Below are 27,850 nucleotides of genomic sequence, written 5' to 3' on the forward strand. Positions count from 1 at the left end.
CAGTTTATGGGGTTAAGACATAGGTTAGGATCTCATCCAATAAATGTAGTTGTCAGCTAAACTAAGAGGAAAGGTACTATTACAGTCTTTAGTTTTATATGGCTTGCCTGCAATAGCAGGGGACTGGACTGGATGACCCAGGAGGTCCCTTCCAATTCTTTGCATATGTACCATGGTTATATTATACATATCATGCCCTTACAGATAACATAGCCCTTAATTACGTGACAATAAAGTAACAGAAAGGCTTTCCCATTAGCATGAAACAAACATTTCCTTTCTCAACACCTTTTCTTTACTTTTCAAGATTCCATTCCAAGTGGCAGACAAACACATTTCTTTTTATATATTTCTTTACATTCCAGATTTATTCAAGAGACATTATTCACAAACACATATACTGCAGGTATATGTTTGGTAGATCTTAAGAACGGTTAGACACTAGGAGCATGAATCAGCAATAACCCTAGCAAACAACAACAAGGCTAAAAAAATCCCAGTGTGATTTCCTCTTTTAATATCAAAGCCCTGGACTTTCAAATCCAAATCTCTAATATTGAACGAAGCTGTTCACACCTAGAACATTTGGTACAATGACAGTCCATTTACAAAAAACACAAGATGCAAAGAGTTGCAATTTTACCTAGGCTTGATTTCTCATGGATGGCAAGATGCAGGAGACGTATCCGTGCATTTGAAAAACATTACATCAAACCAGCAAGTAATTTTGTGCTTCAATATTTTGATTGAAAAGTCTCCTTATCCAGCATAAAATCGGCAAATCTCTGCTGGAGCTCCTTCTCTCGCTCTTGCTGCCGCTGCACGTCTTCTTTTAGACACTAATAGGAAAACAAAAAGTACCAACTGGTCAGTTCTCCCACTATTACACACTGAGTTAGCATGAGCTGTATTTTAATTTGAGACCAAAGGGAGATATCTGAGATAGAAATGCTATCTGATTTGTTCAGAAACACAGGAACTTGAATACTGCGTCAGAGTCAAGGTCCATCTAGTCCTGTGTCCTATCTCAGTGTCCAGCCCCAGATGCTGCAGATGAAGTGCAAGGGCCTTATGCAGGTACGGGAAGCTGTGCCACCCCACATTAGGTCTCCTCTTAATCCCTAATTCAATTAGTTTAAAATCCCATGTATAAGATTTAATATCTCTGCCAAAATCTGTCTGCATTAACCATTAGCTATTTTTAGCTTTTTGACTCTTGTGAAGTTTTTGGCTTCAATGATAAAGGAGTTCTGCCGTTCAATTACACTGTGTGAGAAAGGATTGCCTTTTATTGTTTTAACAGGTATTAACTAGAGCTGACTGGAGGACAACAATTTTGTTTTATGGCAACTTTCAAGGTTTCAAAATTTGTTTTCACTGGGCAATGGAGCAAGGTCAGAGTGATCAGGCTATGTCCAGACTTAAAATGCTAGAGCTAAGCTGCTGTGCCGTGATAGCGCTTCAGTGTAGAAACTCACTAGTGACAGGAGGGCTTCTCCCATTGCTGTAGTAAATCCATCTCACCAAAAGGCAGTAGTTAGGTGGACAGAAGAAGTCTTCCACTGACCTTGCACTGTCTACAGCAGGGGTTATGTCAGCATAGCTATGTCTCTTAGGGCATGGATTTTTCATACACCTGAGTGACGTATCTGTGCTGACGTAAGTCTTTAGTGTAGACCAGCCCTGGGATGAAAAACTGCTCTAAATCAGGCACAGTAAGGTCTCCCACATCCCAGGCCTGTGCCAGAACCACTAAGCCATAGAGACTGCCTCTCTCTCTCTAAAATTTCATCAAAACTGATATGTCTCCACCAAACATTTTGGCTTTGACAAAATAGCAGAATTCTGACTGACTAGCTATTGTATTAACTTAATGACATGATTTTAAAGACTAGCAGTTCTTATTCTGATTAATAAAACTCTTCCAATTTTTCCCGTGTGCACTATTAATTATAGTTTCCAACTCAAATGAGGGCTCCCAACCTATTGGCATACTTCATCCATTTACCCGACTAAGATCATGGCTGTAATTCCTCCTGGCTTCCATCTCCCATTCGGTTGTGTACACTGCAGTCCACAATGAGAGTGGAGCTGTTCCAAACTCTAGCACATGCCACTGACTAGAGTGTGCACAACTGAATGACTAGGAACACCTCTGGGTTCAGAGCAGATTCATTCAAGGAGGGGCACACAGAGCACTAGTCACCTGAGATACTAATATATATAACAATGTCTCTTTTAGAAATCAAAATCTGGCCATTTAAGTGCAGCAGAAAAATAAGGGATACTTCTGAACTACAGGACATACACTGTTCAACAAAACAGTGATGCATTTAGGACTGCAAGACAATGTGCTCCAAAGATTTTGGATAAAACAATATGGGAAAAAGTGCAGAGTTTGCAATGTGAAATTCCCTATTTAAGTGTGTAAATACATCCAGCTCTCATAAACTGCCTTAAATGTGACTGCTGCTGATACTTAACAAAACAGGGACAATTAGTGAGCAATCAGCACCAGCTGTTTAAAGCAGACTACAAAAAAGTAACTGCATAGAAGAGAGACGTATTGGTGATGTTCTACCTTTCCTCCCACGAATGACTTCCGGATCGTTTGCTTTATTGTAAAATCAAAACAAGGTCTTTCTAATTGCTGACACTGCACGCACAACTTGTTATCTGAAAATGAAACTGGGTTCTTCCCGCTTCATACATCAGTGGCTCTCAACCTTTCCAGACTATGGTGTCCCTTTCAGGACTCTGATTTATCTCGCATACCCCCAAGTTTCATCATACGTAAAAACCACTTACTTACAAAAACAGACACAAAAATACAAAGCGTCACAGCACACTAGTACTGAAAAATTGCTTACTTTCTCATTTTTACCATAAAATTATAAAATAAATCAATTGGAATATAAATATTGTACTTACATTTCAGCATACAGTATATTGAGCAGTATAAACAAGTCATTGTCTATATGAAATTTTAGTTTGAACTGACTTTGCTAGTGCTTTTTAAGTAGCCTATTGTAAAACTAGGCAAATACCTAGATGAGTTGCTGTACCCCCTGGAAAACCTCTGCATACCTCTAGGGGTACATGTACCCCTGGTTGAGACCACTGTATATATTATCTCCTACACTGAGCATTTGAAATTAAACTTTAGCTGTAATTTTTTTTTTTAAATACAAGAGGGAGAAGAGAATACAGCACTCTTCTGTGACCACTTTGACCAGCTCAGATCCTATATGAATCCCATGTCTTCTTATCCCTATTTCCCACTTCTCCAGTTTTCTGCATAAGAAATCAGATATTAATCTGAAAACAATGCATTAGATACACTATCAATTTAAGCCATTCAATAATTTTGCTTTTGAAACAGACCATTGATGTTGGATGTCAATGTTGAAAAAAATCCAAATGCAGAGTTATCATGCTCATTCAGAGAGGCAAATTAATGTATCTGCAATTCAGATATCTACATAGTATTGGTGCTTTTACATGACACACAAATGTGAAGGTCAAGTGCCTTCAACCTGGGACAAAAATATCTTCTCTTTTCAAACTGCTAAAGTTATGCTGCTTGTAGTAGGCATTCCTTTCCCCGTGAAACAATCTTATCCAAACTGGGCCTTTTTCATTGTGCAGGAATAGATAAAGAAAGCAGGCACTGAATTTCCAATGCTAAGTTATACTACACAGTAATATGCCCTCTCTGATATGGCTCCTCTACAGATTTTTCTTTTTAGTTTTTATTTAAATCTGACCATAACCTTAACAGAGAGTAATAAGGTTAACACCTGAAGAGATAACAGGCCTATCTACAACTGGAGTAAACTGTCATAGATCCACTGACTTCAGCTGTGGATATGCCCCAATATATTATAATGGTCAACTAAAAATAAAGAGGTAACAGAGAACTTCCGCTAAAACAGACAGTATGTGTTGTCTGAGATTAAAAAGCCAACATAAATAAAACAAACCAGGGTGGGAGAAGAAGCACAATAAAAAGGTCAGCCTTAGCTTTTCACGTCATAGGATCTCAGATACTACGGTGATAAGAAACAATGTAAGCACCTGGATAATTATGAAGAAAAGAACCTGACATTATTGAAAACATTCATGTAGCCAAGGAGCAGCAGCAGCCCATGCACATTTCACACTGTTAAAGAAACAACGAGAGTCCTGTAGCACCTTAAAGACTAACAAATTTCTGCAGGCATAAGCTTTCGTGGGCTGCAACCCACTTGCATGCATCTGACGAAGTGGGTTGCAGCTCATGAAAGCTTATGCCCGCAGAAATTTGTTAGTCTTTAAGGTGCTACAGGACTCTCGTTTTTGCTGTATACAGACTAACACGGCTACCCCTCTGGAACTTTTCACCATGTTAAAGAAGCACTTCTCTATTTCTGTGCTTCCAAATGACCCATTAAAGTGGTGTTTAGGAATTGTACCTCCAGTCTCCTGGGAATAGCAGCGTCTTCGTGTTTCTTTAACTCCTCAAAAGTACGTAATTCCAGGTGAGCTTGTTCAATCTGGTCCCACAAATCATTTAACTGTTTGATGAGCCCCATTGCCCGAGACTGGTAACCACCAAGCAAAATCTTCATCTTCTTTTCCATCTTGGCAGCCCTCTTAGCTTCTGTTGTCATGTGACCTCTATTTATCTGTAGAGAAGAATCCAATGTGTGTATTACTCAGACAGAACAATGCTAAATGTTTCTATTTCTGAAGTGCACTGTAGGATAAGCATCTTCTACAGTCCAATAACCCAAGACAGACAAGATATTATTGTACTAAAACCTCAAAGCAAGGAGCAGATATCCCACTGTAACAAGCCCTAGAGAAAACAAGCATCATTACGTTCTATCAGAGTACAGCTTTAGACAAACAATGGTGAAAACATTCTGCTGAGTGGACAGCAAGGCCACGCTACGCGCGTATCATGGCTACGTACAAACTCCCAAGTGTACGACTGGGAGAGAAATCCCTACCCCACCTACAGAAAATGAAATAAAAGGAGATTAATATTTTCCTTTTTTAAAATATTACATACTTTACCTGCAACGGCAGACAAAACCTTATCTCCTTATCCCCACTATGCCGCATTTAGCTTGCTCTTTTGCATTAAAAAAAACCGAATAAGGAGTCTTAAAACGACTCTCAATTCATATTCCTGTAATAAAAGCTAAGTTAAAAAACCACAGTTGCCTCTGCTGCAACAACAAACCACCACCACCCCTATGCAGTGCTTTTCCACGGTGGATATCAAAGCACTGTAGACAAGTAACATCAGCCTCTATTTACAGATAAGGAAGGAGAGGCAGAGAATGGTGAAATGATTTGTCCGAGGTCACACAGCAGGTGAGTGGCAGAACAGGAATAGGACCTACCTCTCCTGACTTGCAGTCCACGACCAAGCGCACCAAATAGGGCGGGGGAAGAAGTAAAAGGGGGTACCAACATACTGGTGCAATTGGAAAGAAGTGGTGATCTCTCTCTGAAGCATCATTTTGGTGAGTGTCAACAGTGGGGCTCTGGGCTTAAAACCAGGATCATGAGATGTGGAAATGGGGAGAAAGGGTTAAAAACATTAACCCTAAATATACCAAAGAAGCAGAGAAGAAGTTGTTTATACGTATTTTCCCCACACTTTCATTTAATCTTTGCATTTTGTTTAGTGGAAAGATATCCTGCCTCATCCCCTGCCAAAACTGGACTTTAAAGCTATTCTAATGACATTTCATATGCTAACAACATGCACAGCACCACCACCTGCTCTAGTTGTGGCTCAAGGATTCATTAAAATGAGAGAAACAAATTTGCACCGTGGTAGAGGCCTGCTGGTTACCAGAATTTGATTCTTATTCTTGGCGTCTTGCTCAGAAAGGGGCTTGAATCCCTTGTAATAAGCACTCTGCACTGCTCCAGGATGACACCTTGTCCCAAGAGAGTCCTGCCCAGGCCTCTATGCTATTCGGATGGTAGCCACAGTCCAGAATTAGGGTTTTCAAATGACAAATGGTAATGAAAACTATGAAATCCAAATACCTGCCACCCAGGACATTATACATGCAGAGGAACAAGCACATTAATGACACCATTTACCATTGGATATGAAAGGTGTCATAACCCGCTATGTATGGTGAGATATAAGTCTGCCAGCCACAGATAGTGCAAGATATCTTGGCAATATTAATTGGACTGTCAAAGTTTTGAAGGATTTTTAATAGTTATTCCTAGTCTAACTCCAACTGATGGGACCAAAGAAATCCTCTGTGTTGAATCAGCAATCTATTAGCATTCTGAAATATCACTGAACAGAGTCTGGGATACAGGTAGCATTTCTCATCTCTATTTATAGACATATGGATTTACTTGTTTCAGGCTGTTTTCATGGAAAATGTCTTTTTGCACAGAGTATTGTGCAAATGATTCCAAATTTAATAAAGGGTAAAAGTTCAGCTTCTTTACATTTGGCTTTCCAGTACTAAAGGTATATTAGGTAGTACAGGATGTGGGAATAAATGCTTCTTTTAAGCTAGCAATGCAACTCAGAAGTGCTAAATTACAAGTTTCCAACTCAAGCAGCAGTAGTCAGTGAGTTCTATTTTCTTTTAGAAATCAAATGCTGCATTGGTAAACACCACATCCATCAGACACAAAGTCACTGTTAACCCCGATTAACAAAAATACAGAATACTGCATTGCTTTGTGCGAAGTCTACCCTCTGGTCTCCCAGTGCACGATGCAATTTATTGTCTATGAGGATTGTAAGCACATTGGGCAAGGACCATTTTTCTCAAGTGTTCTGTAGTGTGTCAAATATACTCAGACACCTACATGCACACCAATCAATCACAACCATTATAGTCACATGATCTGTGTTAGGACAAAGCAGCTATGTCTGCCAGTTCCTGCAGAACTCAACTTATTAATGAATTTTACTCTAGAACTCAACCTGCGACTGAATTAAGAGTGTTTTACATACCAGTATTTTAATATGCAAAATACAGAAAAACAAGGGGATTATAAGGGAGGGAAACTGTTAATGGGACAAAGGAGAGAGATTTGAGCTAATCTGAACTAGCAGGCTTGCTGATGGTTGGGGCGTGAAGCGGGGGAGTTCACTGAACAGGACTGCTGCCCTTTTCAATGTATTTTATGTTCAGGGTATCTACAGTATATAAAGAGGTGCCCCTTTCTCAACATTTCTATAGCTCTAAAGAAATTTCACATAAATAAATAAATAAATAAATACAAGTCCCTAATCTTCCTGAGGTAACTTTATGACTAAAAAACTATGAAAACTTTAACATGCAGATGGTTAAATGTATTGTCATTCCACCCACAAATACAGCAGTGTAGTTAGTAAATGGACCATTTTTCTGATTACTACTACTAAAAAACAAGTCTTTGGAATGATTTATGCTCAGTTGCCACAGAGTGGATAGATGTATAAATAGGCAGAGAACTCTGATATAATGAAACTCTGCGTATAGCAAAGGAGAACAGAGTACCACATTGTTTCATTGTGTTGCAGTGCAGAAAAGCCAACCTCCACTTACAATGAAGTTGCTCACAGGAAGAGTCTGGAAATGACTTCGCTGTAAGAGGGTTCTGCTAAACAGTCCTCCTAAGTGTATAATCTATGAATGACATAACTTTCCATTAAAATGTTGAAGACATAACACTTGTATAGTGCTTAGTATGCTCAGGCGATATCCCCATTTTACAAATAAGAAACTGAGGCAAAGAGGTTACAAAGCAACATGGTGAGTCAGTGGCAGTTCTTGGTATGTTACGACAGTCCCCGCAATGGAAGCCATAAACTGGCCCACGCAAACACACAAATTCTCTTAATTCTAACACTGGAGGCAGGCTGAAATTGAAAATGGCCAATCTTGAAGTACAAAGTAAAAAAGGAATTACAAATTAGATCTCAATCATTCATAATCCAATACTTTCTGATCTTCAGATGGTCAGAATTGAGCTCAAAGTCTCCACTTTCTTCTGGATACAGATTCTCATTCTCAACTACATGCATATTCTCAAGCTGCCATTCACGCCATGCTTTTCTGCACTGCTCTCTGCTTACCTAGGTAATCACAGATCCCCCCCACTGTAATATCTGATGACTCCTAAGTATTTAAAAACAAACATCTAGTCCTTCCTTCCTAACCTGTAAGAGAGAAACTGGGGCATTCCTCACCTTTTCCTCTTCCACCCAGACTAGAAGACTTTAGGATGCTGTGAAAGGGTCAAAAAACGGGGATGGGGACTCAATATTTGTGACAAATTCTATGAATTAAAAATTGCTGACTGCTGCATTAATGCCAACAACTGCATATAATTTAGTTCAAGCTTCATAACATGTTAAGGCTCAGATACCAGACTAAAATTCCAAGCTGTTATGGAGAGGTGTGTTTAAATGCATTCTTTACTTAAAACTGAGAAATGGATTTCAGGAAAATCTGACAACTGTTTTCCTCATGAAAATAACAGGAAAATTAAAAACATATGAAGGATTTCTCTGCCTATTTATTTCCTACTGCTTCTGGGGCAATTTTGGTCATCTCGCTTGATGCACCCACCATCTTGGACTGGAACAATGTGCACAGACATGGGCAAAGTGATGTAATATCACTGGATCAGGGCAAAACCTTTGTGCATCTTAAAAATACAAGGAACTTTCCCTTTCCAGTCCCTATGTACTATATTTATCTCTTCAGATGTGCAGTGGATCCTTTTGTAGCAAACCTGGATGGAGCCACCTACAAAAGCTGTTATCAGGGAGGCCTTCAGCTGCAATCACTAAATATCAATATGCAACCTTTCCCTCTACCCCAAACTCCTGGCCCATGGTCCAGGGGAAGGAGGGACCAGGAGTCAGTTCTGTGGGATGAAGGGAGGGAATGGGAAGATATCTAGAATTAGTATGTGTTAGGGGAATATTCAATGGAGAATTCTTGTTAAGTAGGAGGAAGGAAAACTGATGTGTCCCCCAGACAGGGCTGCAAACACAGATTCCTAGATTAAAGATTCCAAGGCCAGAAGAGATCATTGTGATCATCTAATCTGACCTTCTGTGCAACACAGGCCACAGAATTTCCCCCAAATAATTCTTAGAGCAGATCTTTTAGAAAAACCTCCAATCTTGATTTAAAAATTGTCAACGCCAAAGACAACCTGCTCGATAATTCTGGAGAATCGGGGTATCACCACAAAACTCTACCAGCATGAAGCAGTTTATACCCAATACCACGTGACACTGGAACTTTTAAATTACACTTATATTTCAAACCAACCCATGTGGACTAAGACCTCCAGCATCCCACGGTCTTCTGTTGCTAGAGATTCTTTCCAGGCCAATATCAGCTGTCAGTCACTTCAGCTGTAGACCAGTTCAAATAAAAGGTCACAAGAATTTATTTTTTAAAATAAAGTGTTTGTTCTTCCTTCCATGCTCCTCATACTCACAAATGACTGTGCCACTTTTTGCTCCAAGTATTAAAAGACTAAATCAGTTTTGAGCAAAGGCCAAGTATGCAAAGTTTCAGCCTGATATTGTGCCATTCCCACTTTAACAAATCAAAGCAGCGCTCGAAGATTTCTTGACTGGATGAACACTCTGCGAGGATGAGAGGAAGGATAGTCTTGCGGTTAAGGTACTGGACTTGGGAGTCAGGAGTTCTGGATTAATTTCCCACCTCTTCCACACACTCCATGTGTGACCTTAGGCAACTCATCTAATAGCTCCAGGCCTCAGTTCCTCATCTTCTTTCCTTCAAGCATCTTTTTATCTATTTTGCCTATTCAGACTGCAAGTTCTTGGGGTACAGCTCATTTATCACTACCTTGCTATCATAATGGGGTCCTAATCTCAGCTGGAGACTCTAGGGTCTAGTGTAATAAAACAACAATAGTATTAAAAAGCCTTCCAGGTCAGAACAGTGAAGTCTACCATCTTCAAAAGTTAACTGATGTCACCTTTAGCACAAGCTCAACTAATCAACACTATCACTCCATGTGATTTAACGCACTATAAGCTTAGCACGTCACTATTACGCTACAGAGGAGAATTTCTTAATGTAGTTTGGATGCAAGAATCAGGGTAATACCAGTGTATTCAATAAGGGCATTAAGTTTGACTTCTGTTAAAAATTATGTAAAGTGAGATTTAAGCCTGATTTACTTAGGCATCTTGATTTTTCATAGAAAAACTCAATTTTCTATTTCATAGAAAAATCACTCAATAAATATCCCCTGAAGTGAGGTATTACTGTATATAATTGCATCCCAGAACTGAAAATAGACCAGATGTGCATAAATCGAATGAGAAAAGGCCAGCTAACATTGTATGTTCCTATTTAATCCAACAATCAGGAGGCCTAAGGGTGAACTACTATTTAGCACTTTATTATGTGGATTACATGCCACTACCGTTTATTAACACTCGTGGCAGACTGTCTCCTGAACAATTTGGCCAAGATCACAACTAATAACTCAACAGCACTCTAAGAATGAATATGTTGCTGGAGGTGGAGATTGTCATGAGCCACCTTCAAGTTTCATAATACATTTTGATAGGATTTTTTTTAATAGAGCCAATACAAGGTTTATATAATGTTACACCCTTAACAATACGGTGTGAATGGTCCCCCGGCTGTTACCAACACATAAGCTCATAACTTTCTCTGAAAATGGTGATCCAATTAGCTACACCCTGTATTTATTTTATAAATAGAAAAAATTGGTAGGAGCCAGATCTGACCAAGTTCATTAGCAATCTTTATAAACATTAGATTAATTTAGATCACATCTCCTTTTAACATCCTTATATGGAAATTACTTGCTACAATTGCAGTACACTGAATATTCCTGCCTATCATGATGATTGATCCCAATAAAGATAAGCCTAGAAAAGTGTGCTTTTAATATTTAAAATATTAATAAAGAGATGTTGCCTTCAGTTCTCTCTTTAATTTTAACTTTCTAGAAGTCTTTTCTCTCTTCAGCATTTAAGTTCTCTTATTTTCTCCCCAGCTCAATACCATGCAGTAGGCAACATCTGTTTATGAGCTTTTCACGCCAAACAAAATGTGTCTGGGAACTCCAAGCGTTGCCATTCAAGTTCACAGTCAATGCTCCTCTAGAGACCAGCATTACTCTGACCAGAAAGAGAGATGTCACTGCTCTGCCAGAACACAGTACACAGGCTGCAGCGCATCAGTCTGCCATTTGAATAACAGGCACCAAAACATTCTTTCTGATCGTGTATTCATAATAAGTGTTTGGAAGTTAATTGTCCCAACAGCATTTGAGCTTGTATGGCCTATGTGTTTTGACCCCCAATGGCTGAAGAGATATTACCCATAAAATAACCCCAAACAAACAAACAAAGCACTTCATGCTGCTTGTCATCGTGATACTTTACTCCCATAGAATCAGGATCATAGCAACCATTATCGCAAAATGACAGTTTAGATTAATAATATATATGTATTTATTTATGGTCTGCACAATCAGATACTATTGGTGATGAGTGCTACAGAATTACCTTTTTTAAAAGATGGGTTTCCATTCTTTCAAACTGTGAAGTATTGGTTTCTATGTCTTTGACATAAAGGATGCTAAAATCACGTGGAAATTCAAGCAGAGAAAAAAGCTACATGGTAAATCAGGAGAACAAAAAGTAATCCATCTGACTGCTTTGTACACAGTACAATGCTAACCACATGAAGTAACTGAGAGCCTAGGAGCTTTCAGGAAACACTAGTACTGGGGTCTATAAGGCTGTGACCAGATTAACAGGAGCAATGCAGCAGACCAGCAAATCGCTGCCTGCACGACATGCGTAAAGGATCACCCTAGAGCCAATCAGTTAAGCTCTGACAGCGTTTTACACTACAGGCACTATTTTGCATAGGCAAATCAATGGTCATTCTGATTCTTGACAGACCAGAAAATAAGTTAATGTTTAATGGTTACTGTTTGTAAAATTCTTTGATGAGAGAGAACTATGTCAATGCTAGGAAGGATTATCTTAATTCCTAACCACACAGATGCCTATTATGAATCACCTCTTCAAATGTTTTGGTAAACTGATCTTACTTAAAAGGCCAACTGCAATGGTTTTAGTCCAAAAGAGTCCCCACCTGACTAATGGCAGCTGACTAAACAAACTGTAACTGCCAGCCAGTTTAGCTCATTTTTTAGATTTTTCCCCCCCCAACTTCTAACCTCCAGTTCTATTTAGATTCTTGGCACGTCTTAAAGGATTCCCGAGCAATGCCACTGCTGAGCACTGACACAAATGACTTCACCAACTAGCTAAAAACCTGATGCCACACAGAGCAGTTCTCAAACCACTCACACATTATAGCCTCTCAGAACATTATCCCTTCGATGAATGACAGGCAGCATGGCTATGGCCTAGTAGACTAATTAGGAGACTGGGATTCAGGACATCTATATTTCTTGCTCTGCCAGTGATCCACTACATGACCTCCTCTGAAAGACCACCTCTCTGTGACCTCATTTGCCCCTTCATAATATATTAGGTAATAACATCCTCACAAAGATGCTGAAGATTAATTAAAGTTCATGGAGTGCATGAAATGTGTAAAAGCACTTTGCAGGGGCTATCATAAGTCATTCTCCCTCAAGGGGCAATATTCTTAGCTAGTTTCCAACAAACTCATTTGACTAGCACCAGTGTCCCAAAGGTTAAAGAACTGCTCACTTCTGAGGCCTTGTGTACACTAGAAAAATAAGTCGACCTAACATACTAACTGCGGTGGCTGAAGTCCACACTGACCTTCTTGGGTCGGAGGAGTGCGTCCTCACCAGGAGTACTTCTACTGACCTAAGGGTCAGTGTGGGGAGCTGGGAGCCCAGTCTCTCTGGTCCCTGCCAGGAGTCCCACACGCTCTCGGGTTCTTGGTGGGCTGCCTTCCCACCCCACTCCCTGTTCTCTACCAAGAACCAGCCCCGGGCTTCTCCCCTTTCCTTGCTCGGAGCTGGAAGGAGCTGCCTGAGGCTTCTTGCCCCTGAGGAGTGGGGTCCTGCTGTCCTGGCTTCTGTCCCCCTGCCTGCTCTCCGCAACCAGGTCAGGCTTATCAATTTCATGGCTCAGCATGAAACTGAGAAGGCTGCCATAGCTCCTGGCAGGGAAGAGGTGGAGCCAGGAGCAGAGACCAGCTGCTCAGCTCTCAGGGGGACTTTGGAGTGGTGAAATTGACAAGAGTGACAGCACCACAACTGATGTAGGGGATACAGTGTCCATATTGACACTCCATTGCCCTAATTAAGCTGACATAAACCCTACACCTCTCGTTGAGGTGGTTTCATTACGTTGGTATAGCAGAGGAGTTACATCGGTGGGAGGAGCATTTCAGTCTGTACACCTCCACTGTTTTGTCAACTTTTGTTGAAAAAAATCTCTAGGGTAGACCAGCCCTGAATAAAACCAGATTTACTTTCTCTCTCAGAGGCAAACTCCACGGTCCAGTGTTGATCAGTTCTGTAACAGATATCCCAACCCAGGGCATGCTTGTGGAGTGGGGACCTTGTGTCTGCCAGGCGGAAACTTTGGAAGATGGAAAAACAAAACCAAGTTTGAAATCCGTGACTTTATCTGAACATGAGAGTCACCTGATTTTATACCAGACCCCTGTGAAAGATTCCGATAGATTCTAAATCCAGAAGGACCACGGTGATAATCTAATCTGACCTCCTGCAAAACACAGACCATACAACTTCCCTGAAATAATTCTTGTGTGAACTAGAATAGATCTTTAGAAAAACATCCAATCTTTATTTTAAAATTGCCAGTGATGGACAATCCACAACCACCTTTGATACATTGTTCCAATTGTTAGCTAGCCTCTCTGTTAAAATGTACATCTTATTTCCAGTCTGAATTTATCTAGCTTCAACTTCCAGTCATCGGATTGTGTTATACCTTTGTCTGCTAGATTAAAGAGCCCATTAAAGTTTCCCAGTAGGTACTTACAGACTGATCAAGTCATTCCTTAATCTTCTCTTTGTTAAAATAACTAGTTTGTGCTTCTTGAGTACCGAAGGCACGTTTTCCAATCCTTTAATCGTTCTTGCGGTTCTTCTCTCAACCCTCTAAATTTATCAATATCCTTGCTTGTAGCATGAAAGAAAACAGAGTTCCAGAACTACTCAGTCCTCCAGGTTTCAGATGTTCAAATACAGAATGGAAAGGATGTTACATTGAACGTATTATAAACAGGAGTAATAAAACTTGGCTGTTCCATAGCAACTTCCAGCCAGAGCTCTGCAAATACTTTGCAAACATGAAGTTGCCCAATACCCCTGCAAGGTAGGTGTTATGCCAATTTTAAAGACTGAAGAACTGAGGCACAGAGAGGTTAAGTGACTTGCTCAAAGCCACACAGTGAATATTTGGCAGCACTGGGCCCAGAGCCCAGGACTCCTGCCTCTAACCATGAGGGTCTCCTCCCTTCTGAGAGATAGTATCTTCTTATTGTGGGGTATCTGCTTCTAAGAAACATTATCACTTCTTCTGATCCCTTTATTGCCTCCCCTCCACCTATGTTACTGGTGGCTGCTTTATTCTGTTCCTGGAAAGGCAAGAGAAAGAGGGGGTAGGCTCCTATCCAGCCTATATAGCAAACATTTCAGATTTATTAGTAAAACATGTTTGCCCATTCAGCAGTAGTTCCCTTTTCCTGAAAATGTGTTTATATTAGAGACATAGATGATACCTCCGGGGTTAGTCTAACCATTTGGGATGCCCATGATTGGCATATTCCTTCAGCGGCTATCATGTTCATTGTTATTGACATCTGATTATGGTTATACATTAACATGGAAAATGTGCCAGTTCCTCCTTACCGGGCCTAATAGGTAGCTGGGTGTGTAGGCAAGATATCTGGAGACTCCCTTTAGCAAACCTGTGGCTGAAGAGGTGTGTGATTTTCTGCCCTCAACTATACCTTAGTAGATTTTGTTTTCTACAGATATGCAGACACTCTGTCCCACCTATCCTATACCTGTCACAGTGATACCCAAAATAGACAGACATTTGAATACAAGCGTTTATGGCTGTTACCACACAACCAGCTACTTCTGAGCCTTTCCCCCTTTGGGTATCATCATATTTCAGCCATCTGATAAACTAGATGAAACTGAAAGATCTTGTAATTGTTCTCCATTTGTATTTGGACAATGAAGGGTCATTTCTATTTAAAGTGTCCTTTCTCCCTTTCTATAGGTAGTGACCCTAACCAACAGAACAGCAGATCTGAAAACTCACTTGAAGTTTTAAGCTTTAGAGAAGACAAACCACAGATAGTATTTTGTGTATGTCCAATAAAATAACTGAAACATCCACTAGCACAGATCATAGCACGCAATCCATAAAGTCAAACGAGGGCGGACAACCACTCATTGGTTTTCCAGTGAAACTTAATTTACTCAGATTTGGCTATGTAGAGGAGCAAAAATGGCCGCTTTGGTCTGGAAAGTTACCATCTTGCTCATTCCTACCAAGTTCAAAGTAGCAACCAACAGAGAGCACCAGCTAATGTAGCCTCAGTGCATTGTGCTTACTCAGCAAGAGATACATTTGTAAATCCAATTTTGTAGAAAGTATAACTTACTGTGTTTTGTGTATACAATGTAACTACAGTTTCCTCCCCCAAAGACTTTGACTAACATTTATAATTTAGCAATCAACTGCAATGACAATATAACTACCACAATGGAAACAGAAATGTATGTGCTGCAAGCCAGCATTATAAACTCTCTTTCTTCAAAGACAAAGTAATGCTGGCAGAAAGAGTAACTGAGTTCTGAATTAAGAAGGGAAGAATCTAACTTGCTAAAAAGATGCTCCTGCCATCTCTTTGCACCTGAAGCGGTATACTTTTCACCAGGAAGTTACAATTGGAGATGCATTAAATCCAAAAATACTCCGCTCGAAAAAGGAGGGGAACAAAGGGTAGTGACATTATTTTGTCGGTAGAGCATGCCAACCACGAGTGTCACATCAGAAAATTCCAGTTCCTGGTACCACTAGCCTTACAGCTGCACCTCAAACAAATATATCAATCTTTTAGAAAGAAGGGAGGGAGGGTGGGTAACCTTGTGGTGAAAAAGAACAGACTGTGGATCAGGAGACTCAACGCTGTGCTGCCGACTTCCTGTGACACCTTGATCTATTAATGTATGAGTGCCTCAGTTTCCCCATTTATAACATGAGAATACTACTTATTTACCTCAAAGGGATGTTGAGAGGCTTTATTTCTTAATGTTTGTCAAAGGCTCTAAAATCCACCCACTAAAGTTTACGCTACTGAAATGCAAAGTATTACTGAACCAAACATTCAAACATTAAAACTACCATCATCATTATGCGGTTTTTCTTATTTCTCATTATTGCTGAAGTGCAAGGTATCTTATCCAGGCATAAGGAGAAGGCTTTCCATAATTAGCCTGCTCCTCCTGCTGAGTTCAATCACTAACAGCACAATCTACTGCTTTTAATTGCATAATCAATTTCAAAGAGGTAAACGTCACATCAAAATATACTTGACTATCATCACTCAATCATGCAGGCAGTGGAACCAGGCCAATTATAAGATTATGACTATTTATCCACACCATAAATCTAACTGATAAATTCTGTGCAGTGAAGCCAGATTTAGGAATAACTAGGCTTTGTTGTATTTGAACTATGGTGCATTAACAGGCCCATGTGGAAATGTTGCACAGTCATCACCCAACGTACAGCTGCCAGTACTGCTAAACCTACATTTTCTTTGCATGAGATTTTAGTTCAGTTTGAGGGTTGAAAGGCAGCCCCCAAAACTGGCCATCTACAGTTTGTGTTGCTGGCAAACTCAAACAACATGCAATTTTTACTCATTTCTCAGAGAAGAGGAAAGTACTAGCAAATATCTTGGTGTATTAAAAGCAAGGCTGGTAGCTCCACCACAGGTCTCCTGACACTTCCCATTATAAAACTCTGTGTTCAGCTGATTATATCTTTTGCAAAATGTAAACTGTTCAGGCTGAAACTTTCCATCCTGGGTCTCTGCCTCAGGCTGAATTTTTGTTTTCAAATTTCTGCCATTTCAGAAAACGAGTCAAGGGAAAAATATGTTGCCCCTGTTAAAAATTCTGGTAATGTTTTCTTCGAAAAGCTCTAGCACCTCTATGCTTTGGAGATAGGGCTTGAGATTTGGCTGGGAGGTGGCCTTTGTGGTCAGGGATGTGTCTTTTGCCTTACCTGTAAAAATCCATCCAAATTTGGCCAAGTTATAAACCTTTGAAAAAACCTGCAGTTCCTACATTATCTAGAGCCTTCCATCTACACAGAACCTGGGGATGAGTAAGACTCTCTCTGCAATTGCTGATCTGGGCTATTGCAGGCTATGATGGATCTGCAAATGGGTTCAGGAACCCTTAACTAAGAGCAGGAAACCTGTCTCTCCTGCGCTGTCAATGCTCCCCTCCTCTGGACTCAGGCAGACTGGAGGAAGCTGGCTAATATGAATACAGAAGAGAAAAGAGCCGGACCTGCATAGGAGTGGAAGGAAATAGATTGGGACAAGAAACTGAGGGGTTGGAGACCGGGACTGACTGGGCAGGGATACTGGGAGCCAGGGAGAGAAACACGGGGACAGGGGGAAGGTAGGATCCAGAAAGTTTTGGAGAAGTTGCAGGATGGGGGTAGGGGACTGAGATTTGATGAGGTGGGAGAAGACTGGCTCTGGTTGTACAAGGATCTGCAAGGGAGAGGTGGTGTCACAGACTGGACAAGGAGCCCAGGGACTGACACTGTGCCTGAGAACCAGAGTGAGATTGTGACTGGAAGCTGGTGGAGATGGGAAACAAACAAGGAGATGGGAAACAAGCAACAGAAGACAAACAGATCAGATGAAGAACAAGAAGGGGGGATCTGTGATGGTAGAGAGACTGGAGACAACAAAGTGGCTGCACAGGGGACAACTGGGAATGGCTGAGCATGGAGAATGAGACTGGGGGAAGACAAGGCCTTGCTGGGCAAGGAGTCTGGGATGAGAAGCCTGAGGAGTGAAGCTAGACTGGCAAGGAGAATGGAACTCAGAGAAGGAGATATGGGTGAGGAAAAGACAGGACTCGGCCAGGGAGAGGTTGGAGATAATGGGGCAGAAGAGTGTGCCGACTAGAGTACACTTCTCTCCAGAGCCTGGAATGGAACCCAACATGCCTGAGTCTCACCAATAATCTGTGAAACTCACTGGCAAAGTGTCCCATCCCCCTCTAGTGCTGGTTCACAAAGAATAACCACCCACTACTGCTTTGAGTTACTAGGTACAAGTGGTAGAGGTCAGTGAGGTGGATGTAAAGGTTCTAACCCTGCTGACAACACAACAGGAGGTCAATATAATGCCACATGATGGAATTTCTGAGTGGTTTTTTTGTTTTCTTTTTTGAAAGCTAGGAAATTACAAACACAAAACTATGTTAAAAGGTTGCACAGTCAAACACTCAAAAGTCTGGAAATGCCAGAACTAAGGTTGTGTATGCAGCCTTAATTCAACCTCCTTGTGCATATGCATGATGGTAGAGTTCTTAATTACATGATCATACACTATTTTTTTCCACAGGACCCTGCCTCATTCAGTGCACAGGATGAACCTGCTCTGGGGATGCATCATGGTTGGATAGTGAAGGAGGCTGTTGTCTATAGGGCCCCAGCCTCATTTGTTATTGCAGAATTCAGAATTGTGAATGAGACAGGGGATTGCAGGAATGGAAAGGATGGTCTTATGGTTAAGGCAGTCGACTACTGTCCTGGAGAACTGGATTTTAATCCTGCCTGAGTAACACAGGATTACTGTGTGACAGTAGGTAAGTCATTTAAATCATACTTTTCACAAGTGGTCACTAGTTGTGTGTTCCTCATTTTCTGGGTGCCTGACTTCAGACTTGGGGTCTGATTTGCAGAAGTGCTGAACACTCATAGCTGCAAGTGAAGCAATGAGAGCTGTGTGAAGTGCTATATAAAAGTATGCAAAAGATAAAATAAAATAAAAATCAGGTCCTAGTCATTTCAAACTGGGCCCCAAAATTAGCGGATACTTTTGACCTTAATCTCTGTACTTCAGTTCTCCATCTGTAAAATGGGGATAATAATGGTTGCTCAGTTCACAGGCATTGTGAACATAAATTAATAAATATTTGTATAGCACTCAGATACTACAGTGATAAGCACTTCAGAAAAGCCCATGAGGAAACAGTAAATCCATCTTTAGAGCAGGGTTTGAATAGTGTGCAGTAAAGAAGGCATGGGGCCACACATTGAACAACACAGAGAAAAAATATTTAATAGTGCTCATTAAATAAGCACCATCCATCCGGTGCACTGAATGCACATGCAGAAAAAGAAATAAGTAATCATGTAAAGACTATATTGCAATGCATGCATAGGCACAAGTGAAGCCAAAGTAAGGTTGACCAGGTAATCTTAAATTTAGCACTTCCTAACTTTTCAGTGCTTGACTTTACCTTAAAACATTAAAGATTGTAGTTTTGTGTGTGCAATATTTAATTTTAAATTCCAAAGATTGTGTGTATTTATACATAAATTACAGTCCTCGGGCTCCTGGCAAGATGCCAACACTGTTCTTGTCGCCACGAAGGCTGGGTGCCCCTGAACTAAGACATACCTTTTATAAAAAAAAAAAAAATTCTTTACAGCAGTTTATAAATTAGCGCATTAACAAGTCATCTTTTACTGTCATTGCAACATAGCCTAATGCATTATGTAGAGCAATAGTGCACTCTGCTGGAAGACAGTGAACATAACCAACATTCATGTATTATGAAACACTACTGCAGCACAGCTGCAGCATTTCAGTGTAGACACTATCTATGTCAACGGAAGTGATTCTCTCTCACTGGCATAGGTAATCTACCTCCCCAAGAAACTGTAGGTTAGGTTGAAAGAATTTTTCAGTTGACCTAGCGCTGCCTATACTGGGGGTTAGGTTGGCTTAACTACATTGCTCAGAGGCGTGGATTTTTCACATCCTTGAGCAATATAGCTAAGTTGATCTAACATTTTAGTGGAGACCAAGCCTACATAGTTTTAGAGTTATCTGAAGATGAAGAACTTGTGGCCCAAAAATCTAGCTCTTACTCAGTTAGAACTGTCCTTGGGATTAGCTTCTTGGTTTGCACAATACACACAGACACAAGATACATTTACTTAAATTCCCTGATTCAATCTTGCAAAGTACAAATCCAGCCTTCTGGCCTACCTTCCATGCTACTTTCTTGGTACCAGTAGTTTGAGGGCATTCACTACCAGCAACAATAGATGAGCTGATGCTAAACACTGAAGAATTTACACTAAAAAAAAATCTCCCTTTTATCATGGAAAAATAAGGTGCCCGAATTATTTAAAGGGACACTCTTAAAACTGTAATCATATTATATTTTGAAATAAATCAGATTTCCTTAAGTGTTACTGATACTACATGTTCTTTTGAAAGAATATGTAGTAAGCAAGTTTTACTTTACACGTTTTGCTCTTATTATTTGTATGCATCAGTGTGTTTTGTACAGCAACAAGAGTAAGGAACAGTCATTGTCTAATGGCTCTAAATAGAAAAAAAAGCAATTTAAACAATATACCCCTGAGCCAGGGGCTGATTGTACCAGGGTGTTGGGAGTTTGCGATCTCTTTCACAAGAGTGCAACAGCATCTCTTACTTAGCTGGGTTAATATTGGTTTACTTCATAGAAGAAAAGAGACTAAAAGAGGGACTGGAATGAAAGGAAGGTTATAGGCTTGCATATCAGGGGAAGAAGGAACTGGCAGGAGAACATGGTAGCAGGAAAGAGGGCATGAAGACAAAAGAAAAAAATACCAAGGGGCTGATGAGATAGAAATAGGAATAGCTGAGAACAGAGAAGAGATGGAGATGAGAGAGGGAGAGGAGTTGTGCACAATCTTGAAGTGGAGGTCAAGAAGCTTGCATTTGATGCTGAATGTAACAGTAAACCACAGAAGGGATTCAAGGAGAGAATAACATAGTCTAGCAGGTAAGCAATGCAGAAGATTTTGGTCCTATGTGCTTACCTTTAAGTCTGTGCTTACGTGTTTTGCTGGATTTGAACTGGAGGAAAGAGGGATGACAACAGGGAAGCCACTTTGCATAACTCTGACAACTGCAGAGAGAGTAATTTCACTTTCTGCTTCCCAGGCCCTAGTGCAATGCTGCAATATTCAGGCTGCAGACACCCCGGTGAAATATTGAAATCCAAATAAAATATTTTCATTGGACTGTTTCTCTCTCTCATGTTCCTTTTTTATTCTGAACTTGCTGAAAAGATGTTTAATTTTAATTTTTTTTACACTTGCACACAAAACCTAACCTACGTTCTAGCCAGGTCTAAAGGACCCAAAAGGTAGAAGGAAGTCAGAAATTTCCTGTTTAAATGGACTGGAGTCATTGGATTCCACTCTCTTCCTACTTTCCTGGGTTACAGGAACCCATTGCCCCAGGTTATCACTGAATTCTGTGAAGCTGTTGGCCTCAAAGAGATGTTTATATGGATAACAAGAATACTAGAATCTGGGCTTGGGAGCACAATGTACAACTACATTCAGATAGGTGTTTTTGTACATCACTACACTTGCAGAGGGATTAACTAAAACCCATTGTGGATAGTATAACAGTTAATGCTAAAAAAGGTGTGGGAGGGAATCTGAAGCATGAGGTTTTATAAATCCATCCCCTACTATGAGGGGAGAAAAGAGGACAGCAGGCAATTTAAACTGCAGATACTTTTGATACTCCAGGACAGCTCTTTTCTCTGCAATCCCTTCTGTGATAACTAGATCAATGATTCAACTATCTGTAAATCAGTCTAAACAATGAAAGCTGGTATTAAAAATAGCATCAAGTGAAAAAGCAAAAAAAAAAAAAAAAAAAAAAAAATATACTCACCTCAAGCCTTTTTTCAAGTGATTCTATTCTGTCTTTTTTGCTGGCCAAGTTAGCTCGTGTGTAGCGGTTCTGTCCTGGTAGGTATAACACCTGGCTATAACATTCTTCCCACACCTGGTTATAAGCCTCACTTGAGAGCTCTCCATGACTCATTCCTTGCTTTACCACTTCCATCTCTTGTGCCAGTAGATCTTGGGCCTGTTAAATATGATGAGAGAGAAATTATAATCACAAAGTACAGACCATGAGAAAACTCCTCTTGTTGTTTTCAATCTTTCAGAAGTAATTTCTCTCTCCATACAAAAAGCTCGCTTAGGTTAAGCTAAATACGAAATTCAACACAAATGAGCTAGATTATAAATGAAACCTGGGCAATGGGGATACTTACACTGCAGCTATTCCTCATTTCATGCAATTTGACCAATCCCAATCATATGCTGTACTTAATAAAAACAGAGACAGAACCTCAATCTGATACAAGAGAAAAAAAGAAATAAAAACAAATATCTTAAGGAGAGAGAGAGAAAGAAGAGCTGCTTCAGTACATACTTAAGGAAGGGAAAACATCATCACGTTCTATTTTCTTTTGCTTGCCCTCCTTAGCACAGCTTAGAAAATCTATTCTAGCAGGAATGGATGAGTCCATGCAATATGGACTATAATGCAGGAAAGAACTCTGATTACAGCTAAAGAAAATATAGATTGACCTTGTAGAAGGACTTGAATGTTCTACCATTTCCAATTCAGCTTATGAAGCAGCTTAATAATGAGGAAGGAACAGAGAAGAGGGAAGGACTCATGCTACTCCCCCACAAGCAAAAAGCATGACACAATCCATCAGAAGTGCATATACCGCCAAAGAGACCTACTGCATGAGTCCCGGTCTGTTGAAATGACACCAACAGAAGACATTTAGACATTAAGATGAAACTGACAAGAAGATCTGGAGAGCTCCTCTCATGCCCACAGAGTGGTGCCATTATTCTTGTGACAAATGAAGTTTGAGAAATAAAAGATTACAGCCAAGGTTTTTAGGAGTGACTAGTGAACTGGGGTACTTAATTTTGAGGTGTGCACTTTCACACATCGTACAAGGGCCCGATTTTCAGAAAGCGCCAAACACCCATCTTCTGACACGCCAAAACTGAGGCACTAAACTCACGTCATTTTTGAAAATCTTGGCCTATTTCAAAGTAAATACTGAAACACAACAACATTAACAAGAAAGAAAGAAATCCAGAGCTCCAGCACTCCATCTTCAGAAAAAGCTTTCAACATGTAACTCAACATCATTTGATGGCATCTACTGTGGGACAGGAATCCCCCACACACAAGACAGAATGTTAAGGCTCCAAGAGTATCAAAGATCTGGAGCACAATTCATTGCTCTGTTATCCCAGTGTAATTCCATGAACTTCAAATGCAATTACACTGATAAAAAGCTGGTGTAACAGTGGTGAAACTGACACTGGCATTAGCATCAGGTATGGTGTACATAACAGATACACCAGAGAAACAAAAAAATGCCATGTGACAATTGAGAGAGTCACAACTTTACCTTCTTTCTTACAATGTCATACACAGGTGTAAAAGGCAAACTCTGAGTTTTCAAATGTAGTGATTCACTAGATATATCACTAAACTCCAACTATATTTTATGGCAACACACCATCAAGAAGGCTGCTTGGGTATCTCTGGAATCATCTCACCTGGTGAATCTAACGAATGGCTAATTAACCATGAAAGCCTGTAGCTCAGAAGGAAAGAAAAGGAGTAATCCTAGTGTTATTAATACAGTTAAACCCCACAAAAGGTAATTTTTTTTATTGGTCTCAATTTTTACCCCTTGAAGAATTGGATTACGTTGTTGTGAAAGCTACATGGCTTTCACAGGTTTATTAGCTCAGATGTCACAGTGAGTATCATTGGAGCACTTTCCATATAAGGGTAATCACTCAGGAAATGCAGTACCTTCTGGAGGAGGAAGTGGTGGGGGGAAGCTATCAGTGTCCTGGGGATTACCACTTCATAAGGGACCATTCTTCTTATCTACCATATATCCATGAGAAAGTGTAGTTTGGATGTACAGAGGATGCTATTCACATGTGCTAAGAGATGAAGCCAGACAGAATGGAAAACAAATTCTGTCTGAAAGTTAAGAAAATTTCCAGTGAATATATGGAAAAGTTCCAGACCAGGAGATCTACTGAACTCTAAGGGAAGTGATAGCAGCCCCAACTCTTGTTACACTTAAAAAGAATCTGAACAAAACACTAATGAAACATACCCTATGAAACAATCTGATACTTGGCAGAGTGGCGAACGACATGATCTAACTATAGTTTCCATCTCTAATTTCTACTACAAAGAAATCTTCAAGTGTAATTTTTAATTTAATAACAAATTGAAAGTACATTCTGTTCAGCATTACTGGACTTGGACAAAGTATAGCTCTTAAATGATGGATCAGATATTGGCAGGGACAGATATTTAACACTTAGACATCTTTAAAAATGTTTCAGTGTAACTAGGGCTCTAGGAATTAAGATACCACAGTGATGGGTAAGGTCTAAGAACCTTGATAGTTTTTGTACAGAATCCACCTATGAAAAAGGCTAATACTCAGTAGTACGGGGTTTGTCCTTTTCATCCATTTTAATTGCCATAAACTTTTAGTTAAAGGTTACTGATACATTCACAGTGGAGACCCTCTCAAGGAACCAGCTACACTGCTTTAGTTCTGACCTGTCAGTCAGTCACTTGGCTGTAAAGTGAAATATCTGTAGCTACTTAATAAATGAACTCCCAGAACCAGAGCTTTTGATACATCACTTTGGAGATACAATGCAAGTGAGGATGGAGCTCAGAGGCTTGCTGTTTTGTTCCAGTTAGAGTCAATTCTGTCTACATCGCACTCCCCATTTCCAGCCGGCTATGATTTAACTTCAGTTGCTGTACCTGAGGATCATATTGATGTACAGCAGCAGACTTGGCAATGGCCTAAATCAAACGCTGTAGGCCTATAGCTGGATATAGCTATAATCTGTTTAGAAGCTGATAGCGACTAGATGGGAGAGGGGATCTGAAATGCTTTATTATTATTATTTTCTACATGATAGTTCACCCTCGTATAGCATCTCTTATTGGAGGATCTCAAAGCACTTTCTAAATGTTACAAAACAAGCCTAAACACCCCATGACATAGGCAATGGATACTGAAAGACATTGAGGTCAGAAGGCCCCAAATTCTGATCCTGGCTCTGCCACGGACTCACTGCATGGCTTGGGAAACTCACTTCATCTTTCAGTCTCAGGTTTTTCCATGTGCAAAATGGGTAATATTCCCAGGAATATTGGGAGCTTTAGTTCGTGCCTGTACTGTGCTTTGAATATGTAAAGTGTTATATAAAGTGTTATGATTTATTATTATTTTTTATAATATATGGATTTACTTTAATCTCAGCAATGACGAAAAGAAACACACAGTTATCTAACAGTGCACAAGAGCACTACATAGCCAGTAGCAGATGGGAAGTGAATAATACATTGAATTCAAACTTTGGGGTCGTTTAATTTCATGGAACAGGCTGTTACCAAGGTGGAACATGGCAAGAGCATTGGCTATAGAGCTCCTCCTCTTACTAACAGTCAGGTAATCAGGACTACAGTTCTACGTTTAAATCCAAAGGACAGCACCTCCACACAGTACCTCCCAACACCAAGTTGGAGCAATGGCTTAGCTATAACCCACAAGAGAGAGAGCCACCTACTGAAACACTTCCTGCAGCACCTACATGTTGCTTGGAGGTCTCCCGTTAAGTTTCAGCCAGGCTTGAGCTTGTTTTGCAAGATGACAGGATCATAGTACATGGAACCCATACGTTGGTAATCATGTGCAACACCGTTCTTACCTTCTTGAAGTCCTCTTTGGAGTGCTTCTCATAAGGATTTTGTTCGAGGTAAGTAATATGCTCTGCGCTATTGGTTCCAAATCCTGGGCCTTTCCCCTTTTTAGCCCCCGGCTGCTCTCCATAAGGATGATGCAGAAGATCAAAATGAAGCATGGTGATCATCTCTTTTTTTATCAGCTCTTCACTTTTCTGCAAGTCTGTTAGTGGAGGCTCTACATTCAAAGGTCTCAGAATTGTTTCATTTACCTAGCCAGAAAAAAAAAAAAGTTCAGAAACATTATGCATTAGTAATGTCATGCTAGCCAAAATATAGTTGTACACCACACGCACTATAAAGCTGGTATTTAAAACTGAACTATGCATAACAGATATTTGAAGAACTTTGTAACAGCAAAACACTCCAAAAACCAAATTTTGCTTTTGGTTGTATGTATGCATCACCCATTGATTATATCCATATGAAGGCAGAAATTGGCCACAAGAGGATGAAATTAGCATACTAAAGGAATGATTTTATTCTTTCATGATCCAGCTTCGTTGTATTATGCCTCACAGTAGCGATTGTTTAAAAGAGAGCCAAACAACTGTTCTCAATGTCTCCTTTATTCCTCTTTTTCCTTTAAATGACATTTTGATCTTACACCATCATGCAGAATTTTTTCTTACTTACTTCTGCAGGCCTTGGTAGATCCTTCTGAACGGCTTTGTGCATCCGCTTTAGCTCCTTTACACGCTCCGCATCTCTAATAGCCTAAACAGATATTTCAAATGTTAGTCCAACCACCACAACACAGTCTGATGCTTCCGCATAATACACAAAAGATGTGTGCCACTAGACTATTGCAGTAGAGATTGTATTATTATTATTTTGGTAGAAATAAAGGCAACAGCCAGAGACTGTAAGAGAATGGGGGAGAGCATATGATGGCCAATTGATAGCTTAATCCCATCCACAGTACTAGACAGAATTGATGTCCTCAGCGAAAGCTCATTGAATTCAATAGAAAGACTCATTCACTGGGCTTTGGGTCAGCCTTTAGAGAAGCATCACCCAACCTTAATACTTTCCCATGGGGTTATCCTCTTCCATACTCATTGTTCTTTGGAAATTCCTCCTGCCTTTTGGTTTCAACCTCATGAGACACCTGCTCCACAATCCATTTGGTCCTGGCTTATCCAGCCTAAGCTCTTTACCACTTCCTTTCATTCTGCTGTCAGGCCCCAACTTCTCCCTTCTATGAAATCAGGGGACTAAGCCTCCACCTGAATTACAATAATGGAAGTTTAAGAGAAGAGTAAAGGAATTCTCACACTTTCCAACACACAGGGTACAAATAAAGTGGAGAGGCAGCACCATCTAAAGCTCGGGGGTGACAGCCAGGATCTCCCGAGTTTTAACCCCAGCTCTGCCACTACCTTGCCTCTTAAAACAGGACACTGGCTGGCCCTGCATGGGTCTGCAAGAGGGGAAAAAGACAACCAAGTGACTTTGCCCAATGTATTTGCATGGATGGCGGCAGGATACTGGAAAGACTGGGGAAGATAGTTGGTTTTGCCTGCTGCTTTAGGAGTAACTAGTCATTTATTTATTATTATTAAATAATAACGTCCCCTTCCCCTCTAGACACTAGCCAGAGGAGGGATGTATGTGCATGCTGGCAGAGAGTGTTAGCTACAACTTTCCAAAGGCGTAAGAGCCGTCTCTTCCGAGCACCTTCCCCCACTTTCTTTAAAAGCATAATGCCTCCAAGCACCAGGTCTTAGGCAGTGCACCTGGCGCCGCACCGTTTCCCTTACCTACAAAACAGACATAGTACTATTTATCCAAGCATTTACACCATATCCGCCACCATAGGATCCGAACACTTGCTTTCCCTCGCTGGGATGATTTAGCTGAGGTTAGTCCTGCTCTGAGCAGGGGGTTGGACTAGATGACCT

The 27,850-nt window shown here is 40.4% G+C and overlaps 1 protein-coding gene across 1 annotated transcript in view; it reads right to left on the minus strand.

Annotated features, from left to right (window-relative positions):
- Positions 1-272: 272 nt before the first annotated feature.
- The window catches only part of CDC5L (cell division cycle 5 like), a 43,838-nt gene continuing 16,260 nt past the window's right edge, over positions 273-27,850 (minus strand). Inside the window, exons 12-16 of the mRNA XM_067544946.1 lie at positions 26,583-26,663; positions 25,913-26,158; positions 22,002-22,199; positions 4,455-4,667; positions 273-839 (exon numbers count right to left, since the gene is read on the minus strand). Of these exons, the coding sequence (XP_067401047.1) occupies positions 735-839; positions 4,455-4,667; positions 22,002-22,199; positions 25,913-26,158; positions 26,583-26,663 (843 nt within the window). The 3' untranslated portion in view covers positions 273-734. The remainder of the gene's footprint in view (positions 840-4,454; positions 4,668-22,001; positions 22,200-25,912; positions 26,159-26,582; positions 26,664-27,850) is intronic.

This window comes from Emydura macquarii, unplaced genomic scaffold (genome assembly GCF_026122565.2).
Source record: "Emydura macquarii macquarii isolate MOO-44397 ecotype Brisbane River unplaced genomic scaffold, CSIRO-AGI_Emac_v2 contig_1039, whole genome shotgun sequence".
Taxonomy (NCBI): Eukaryota; Metazoa; Chordata; order Testudines; family Chelidae; genus Emydura; species Emydura macquarii.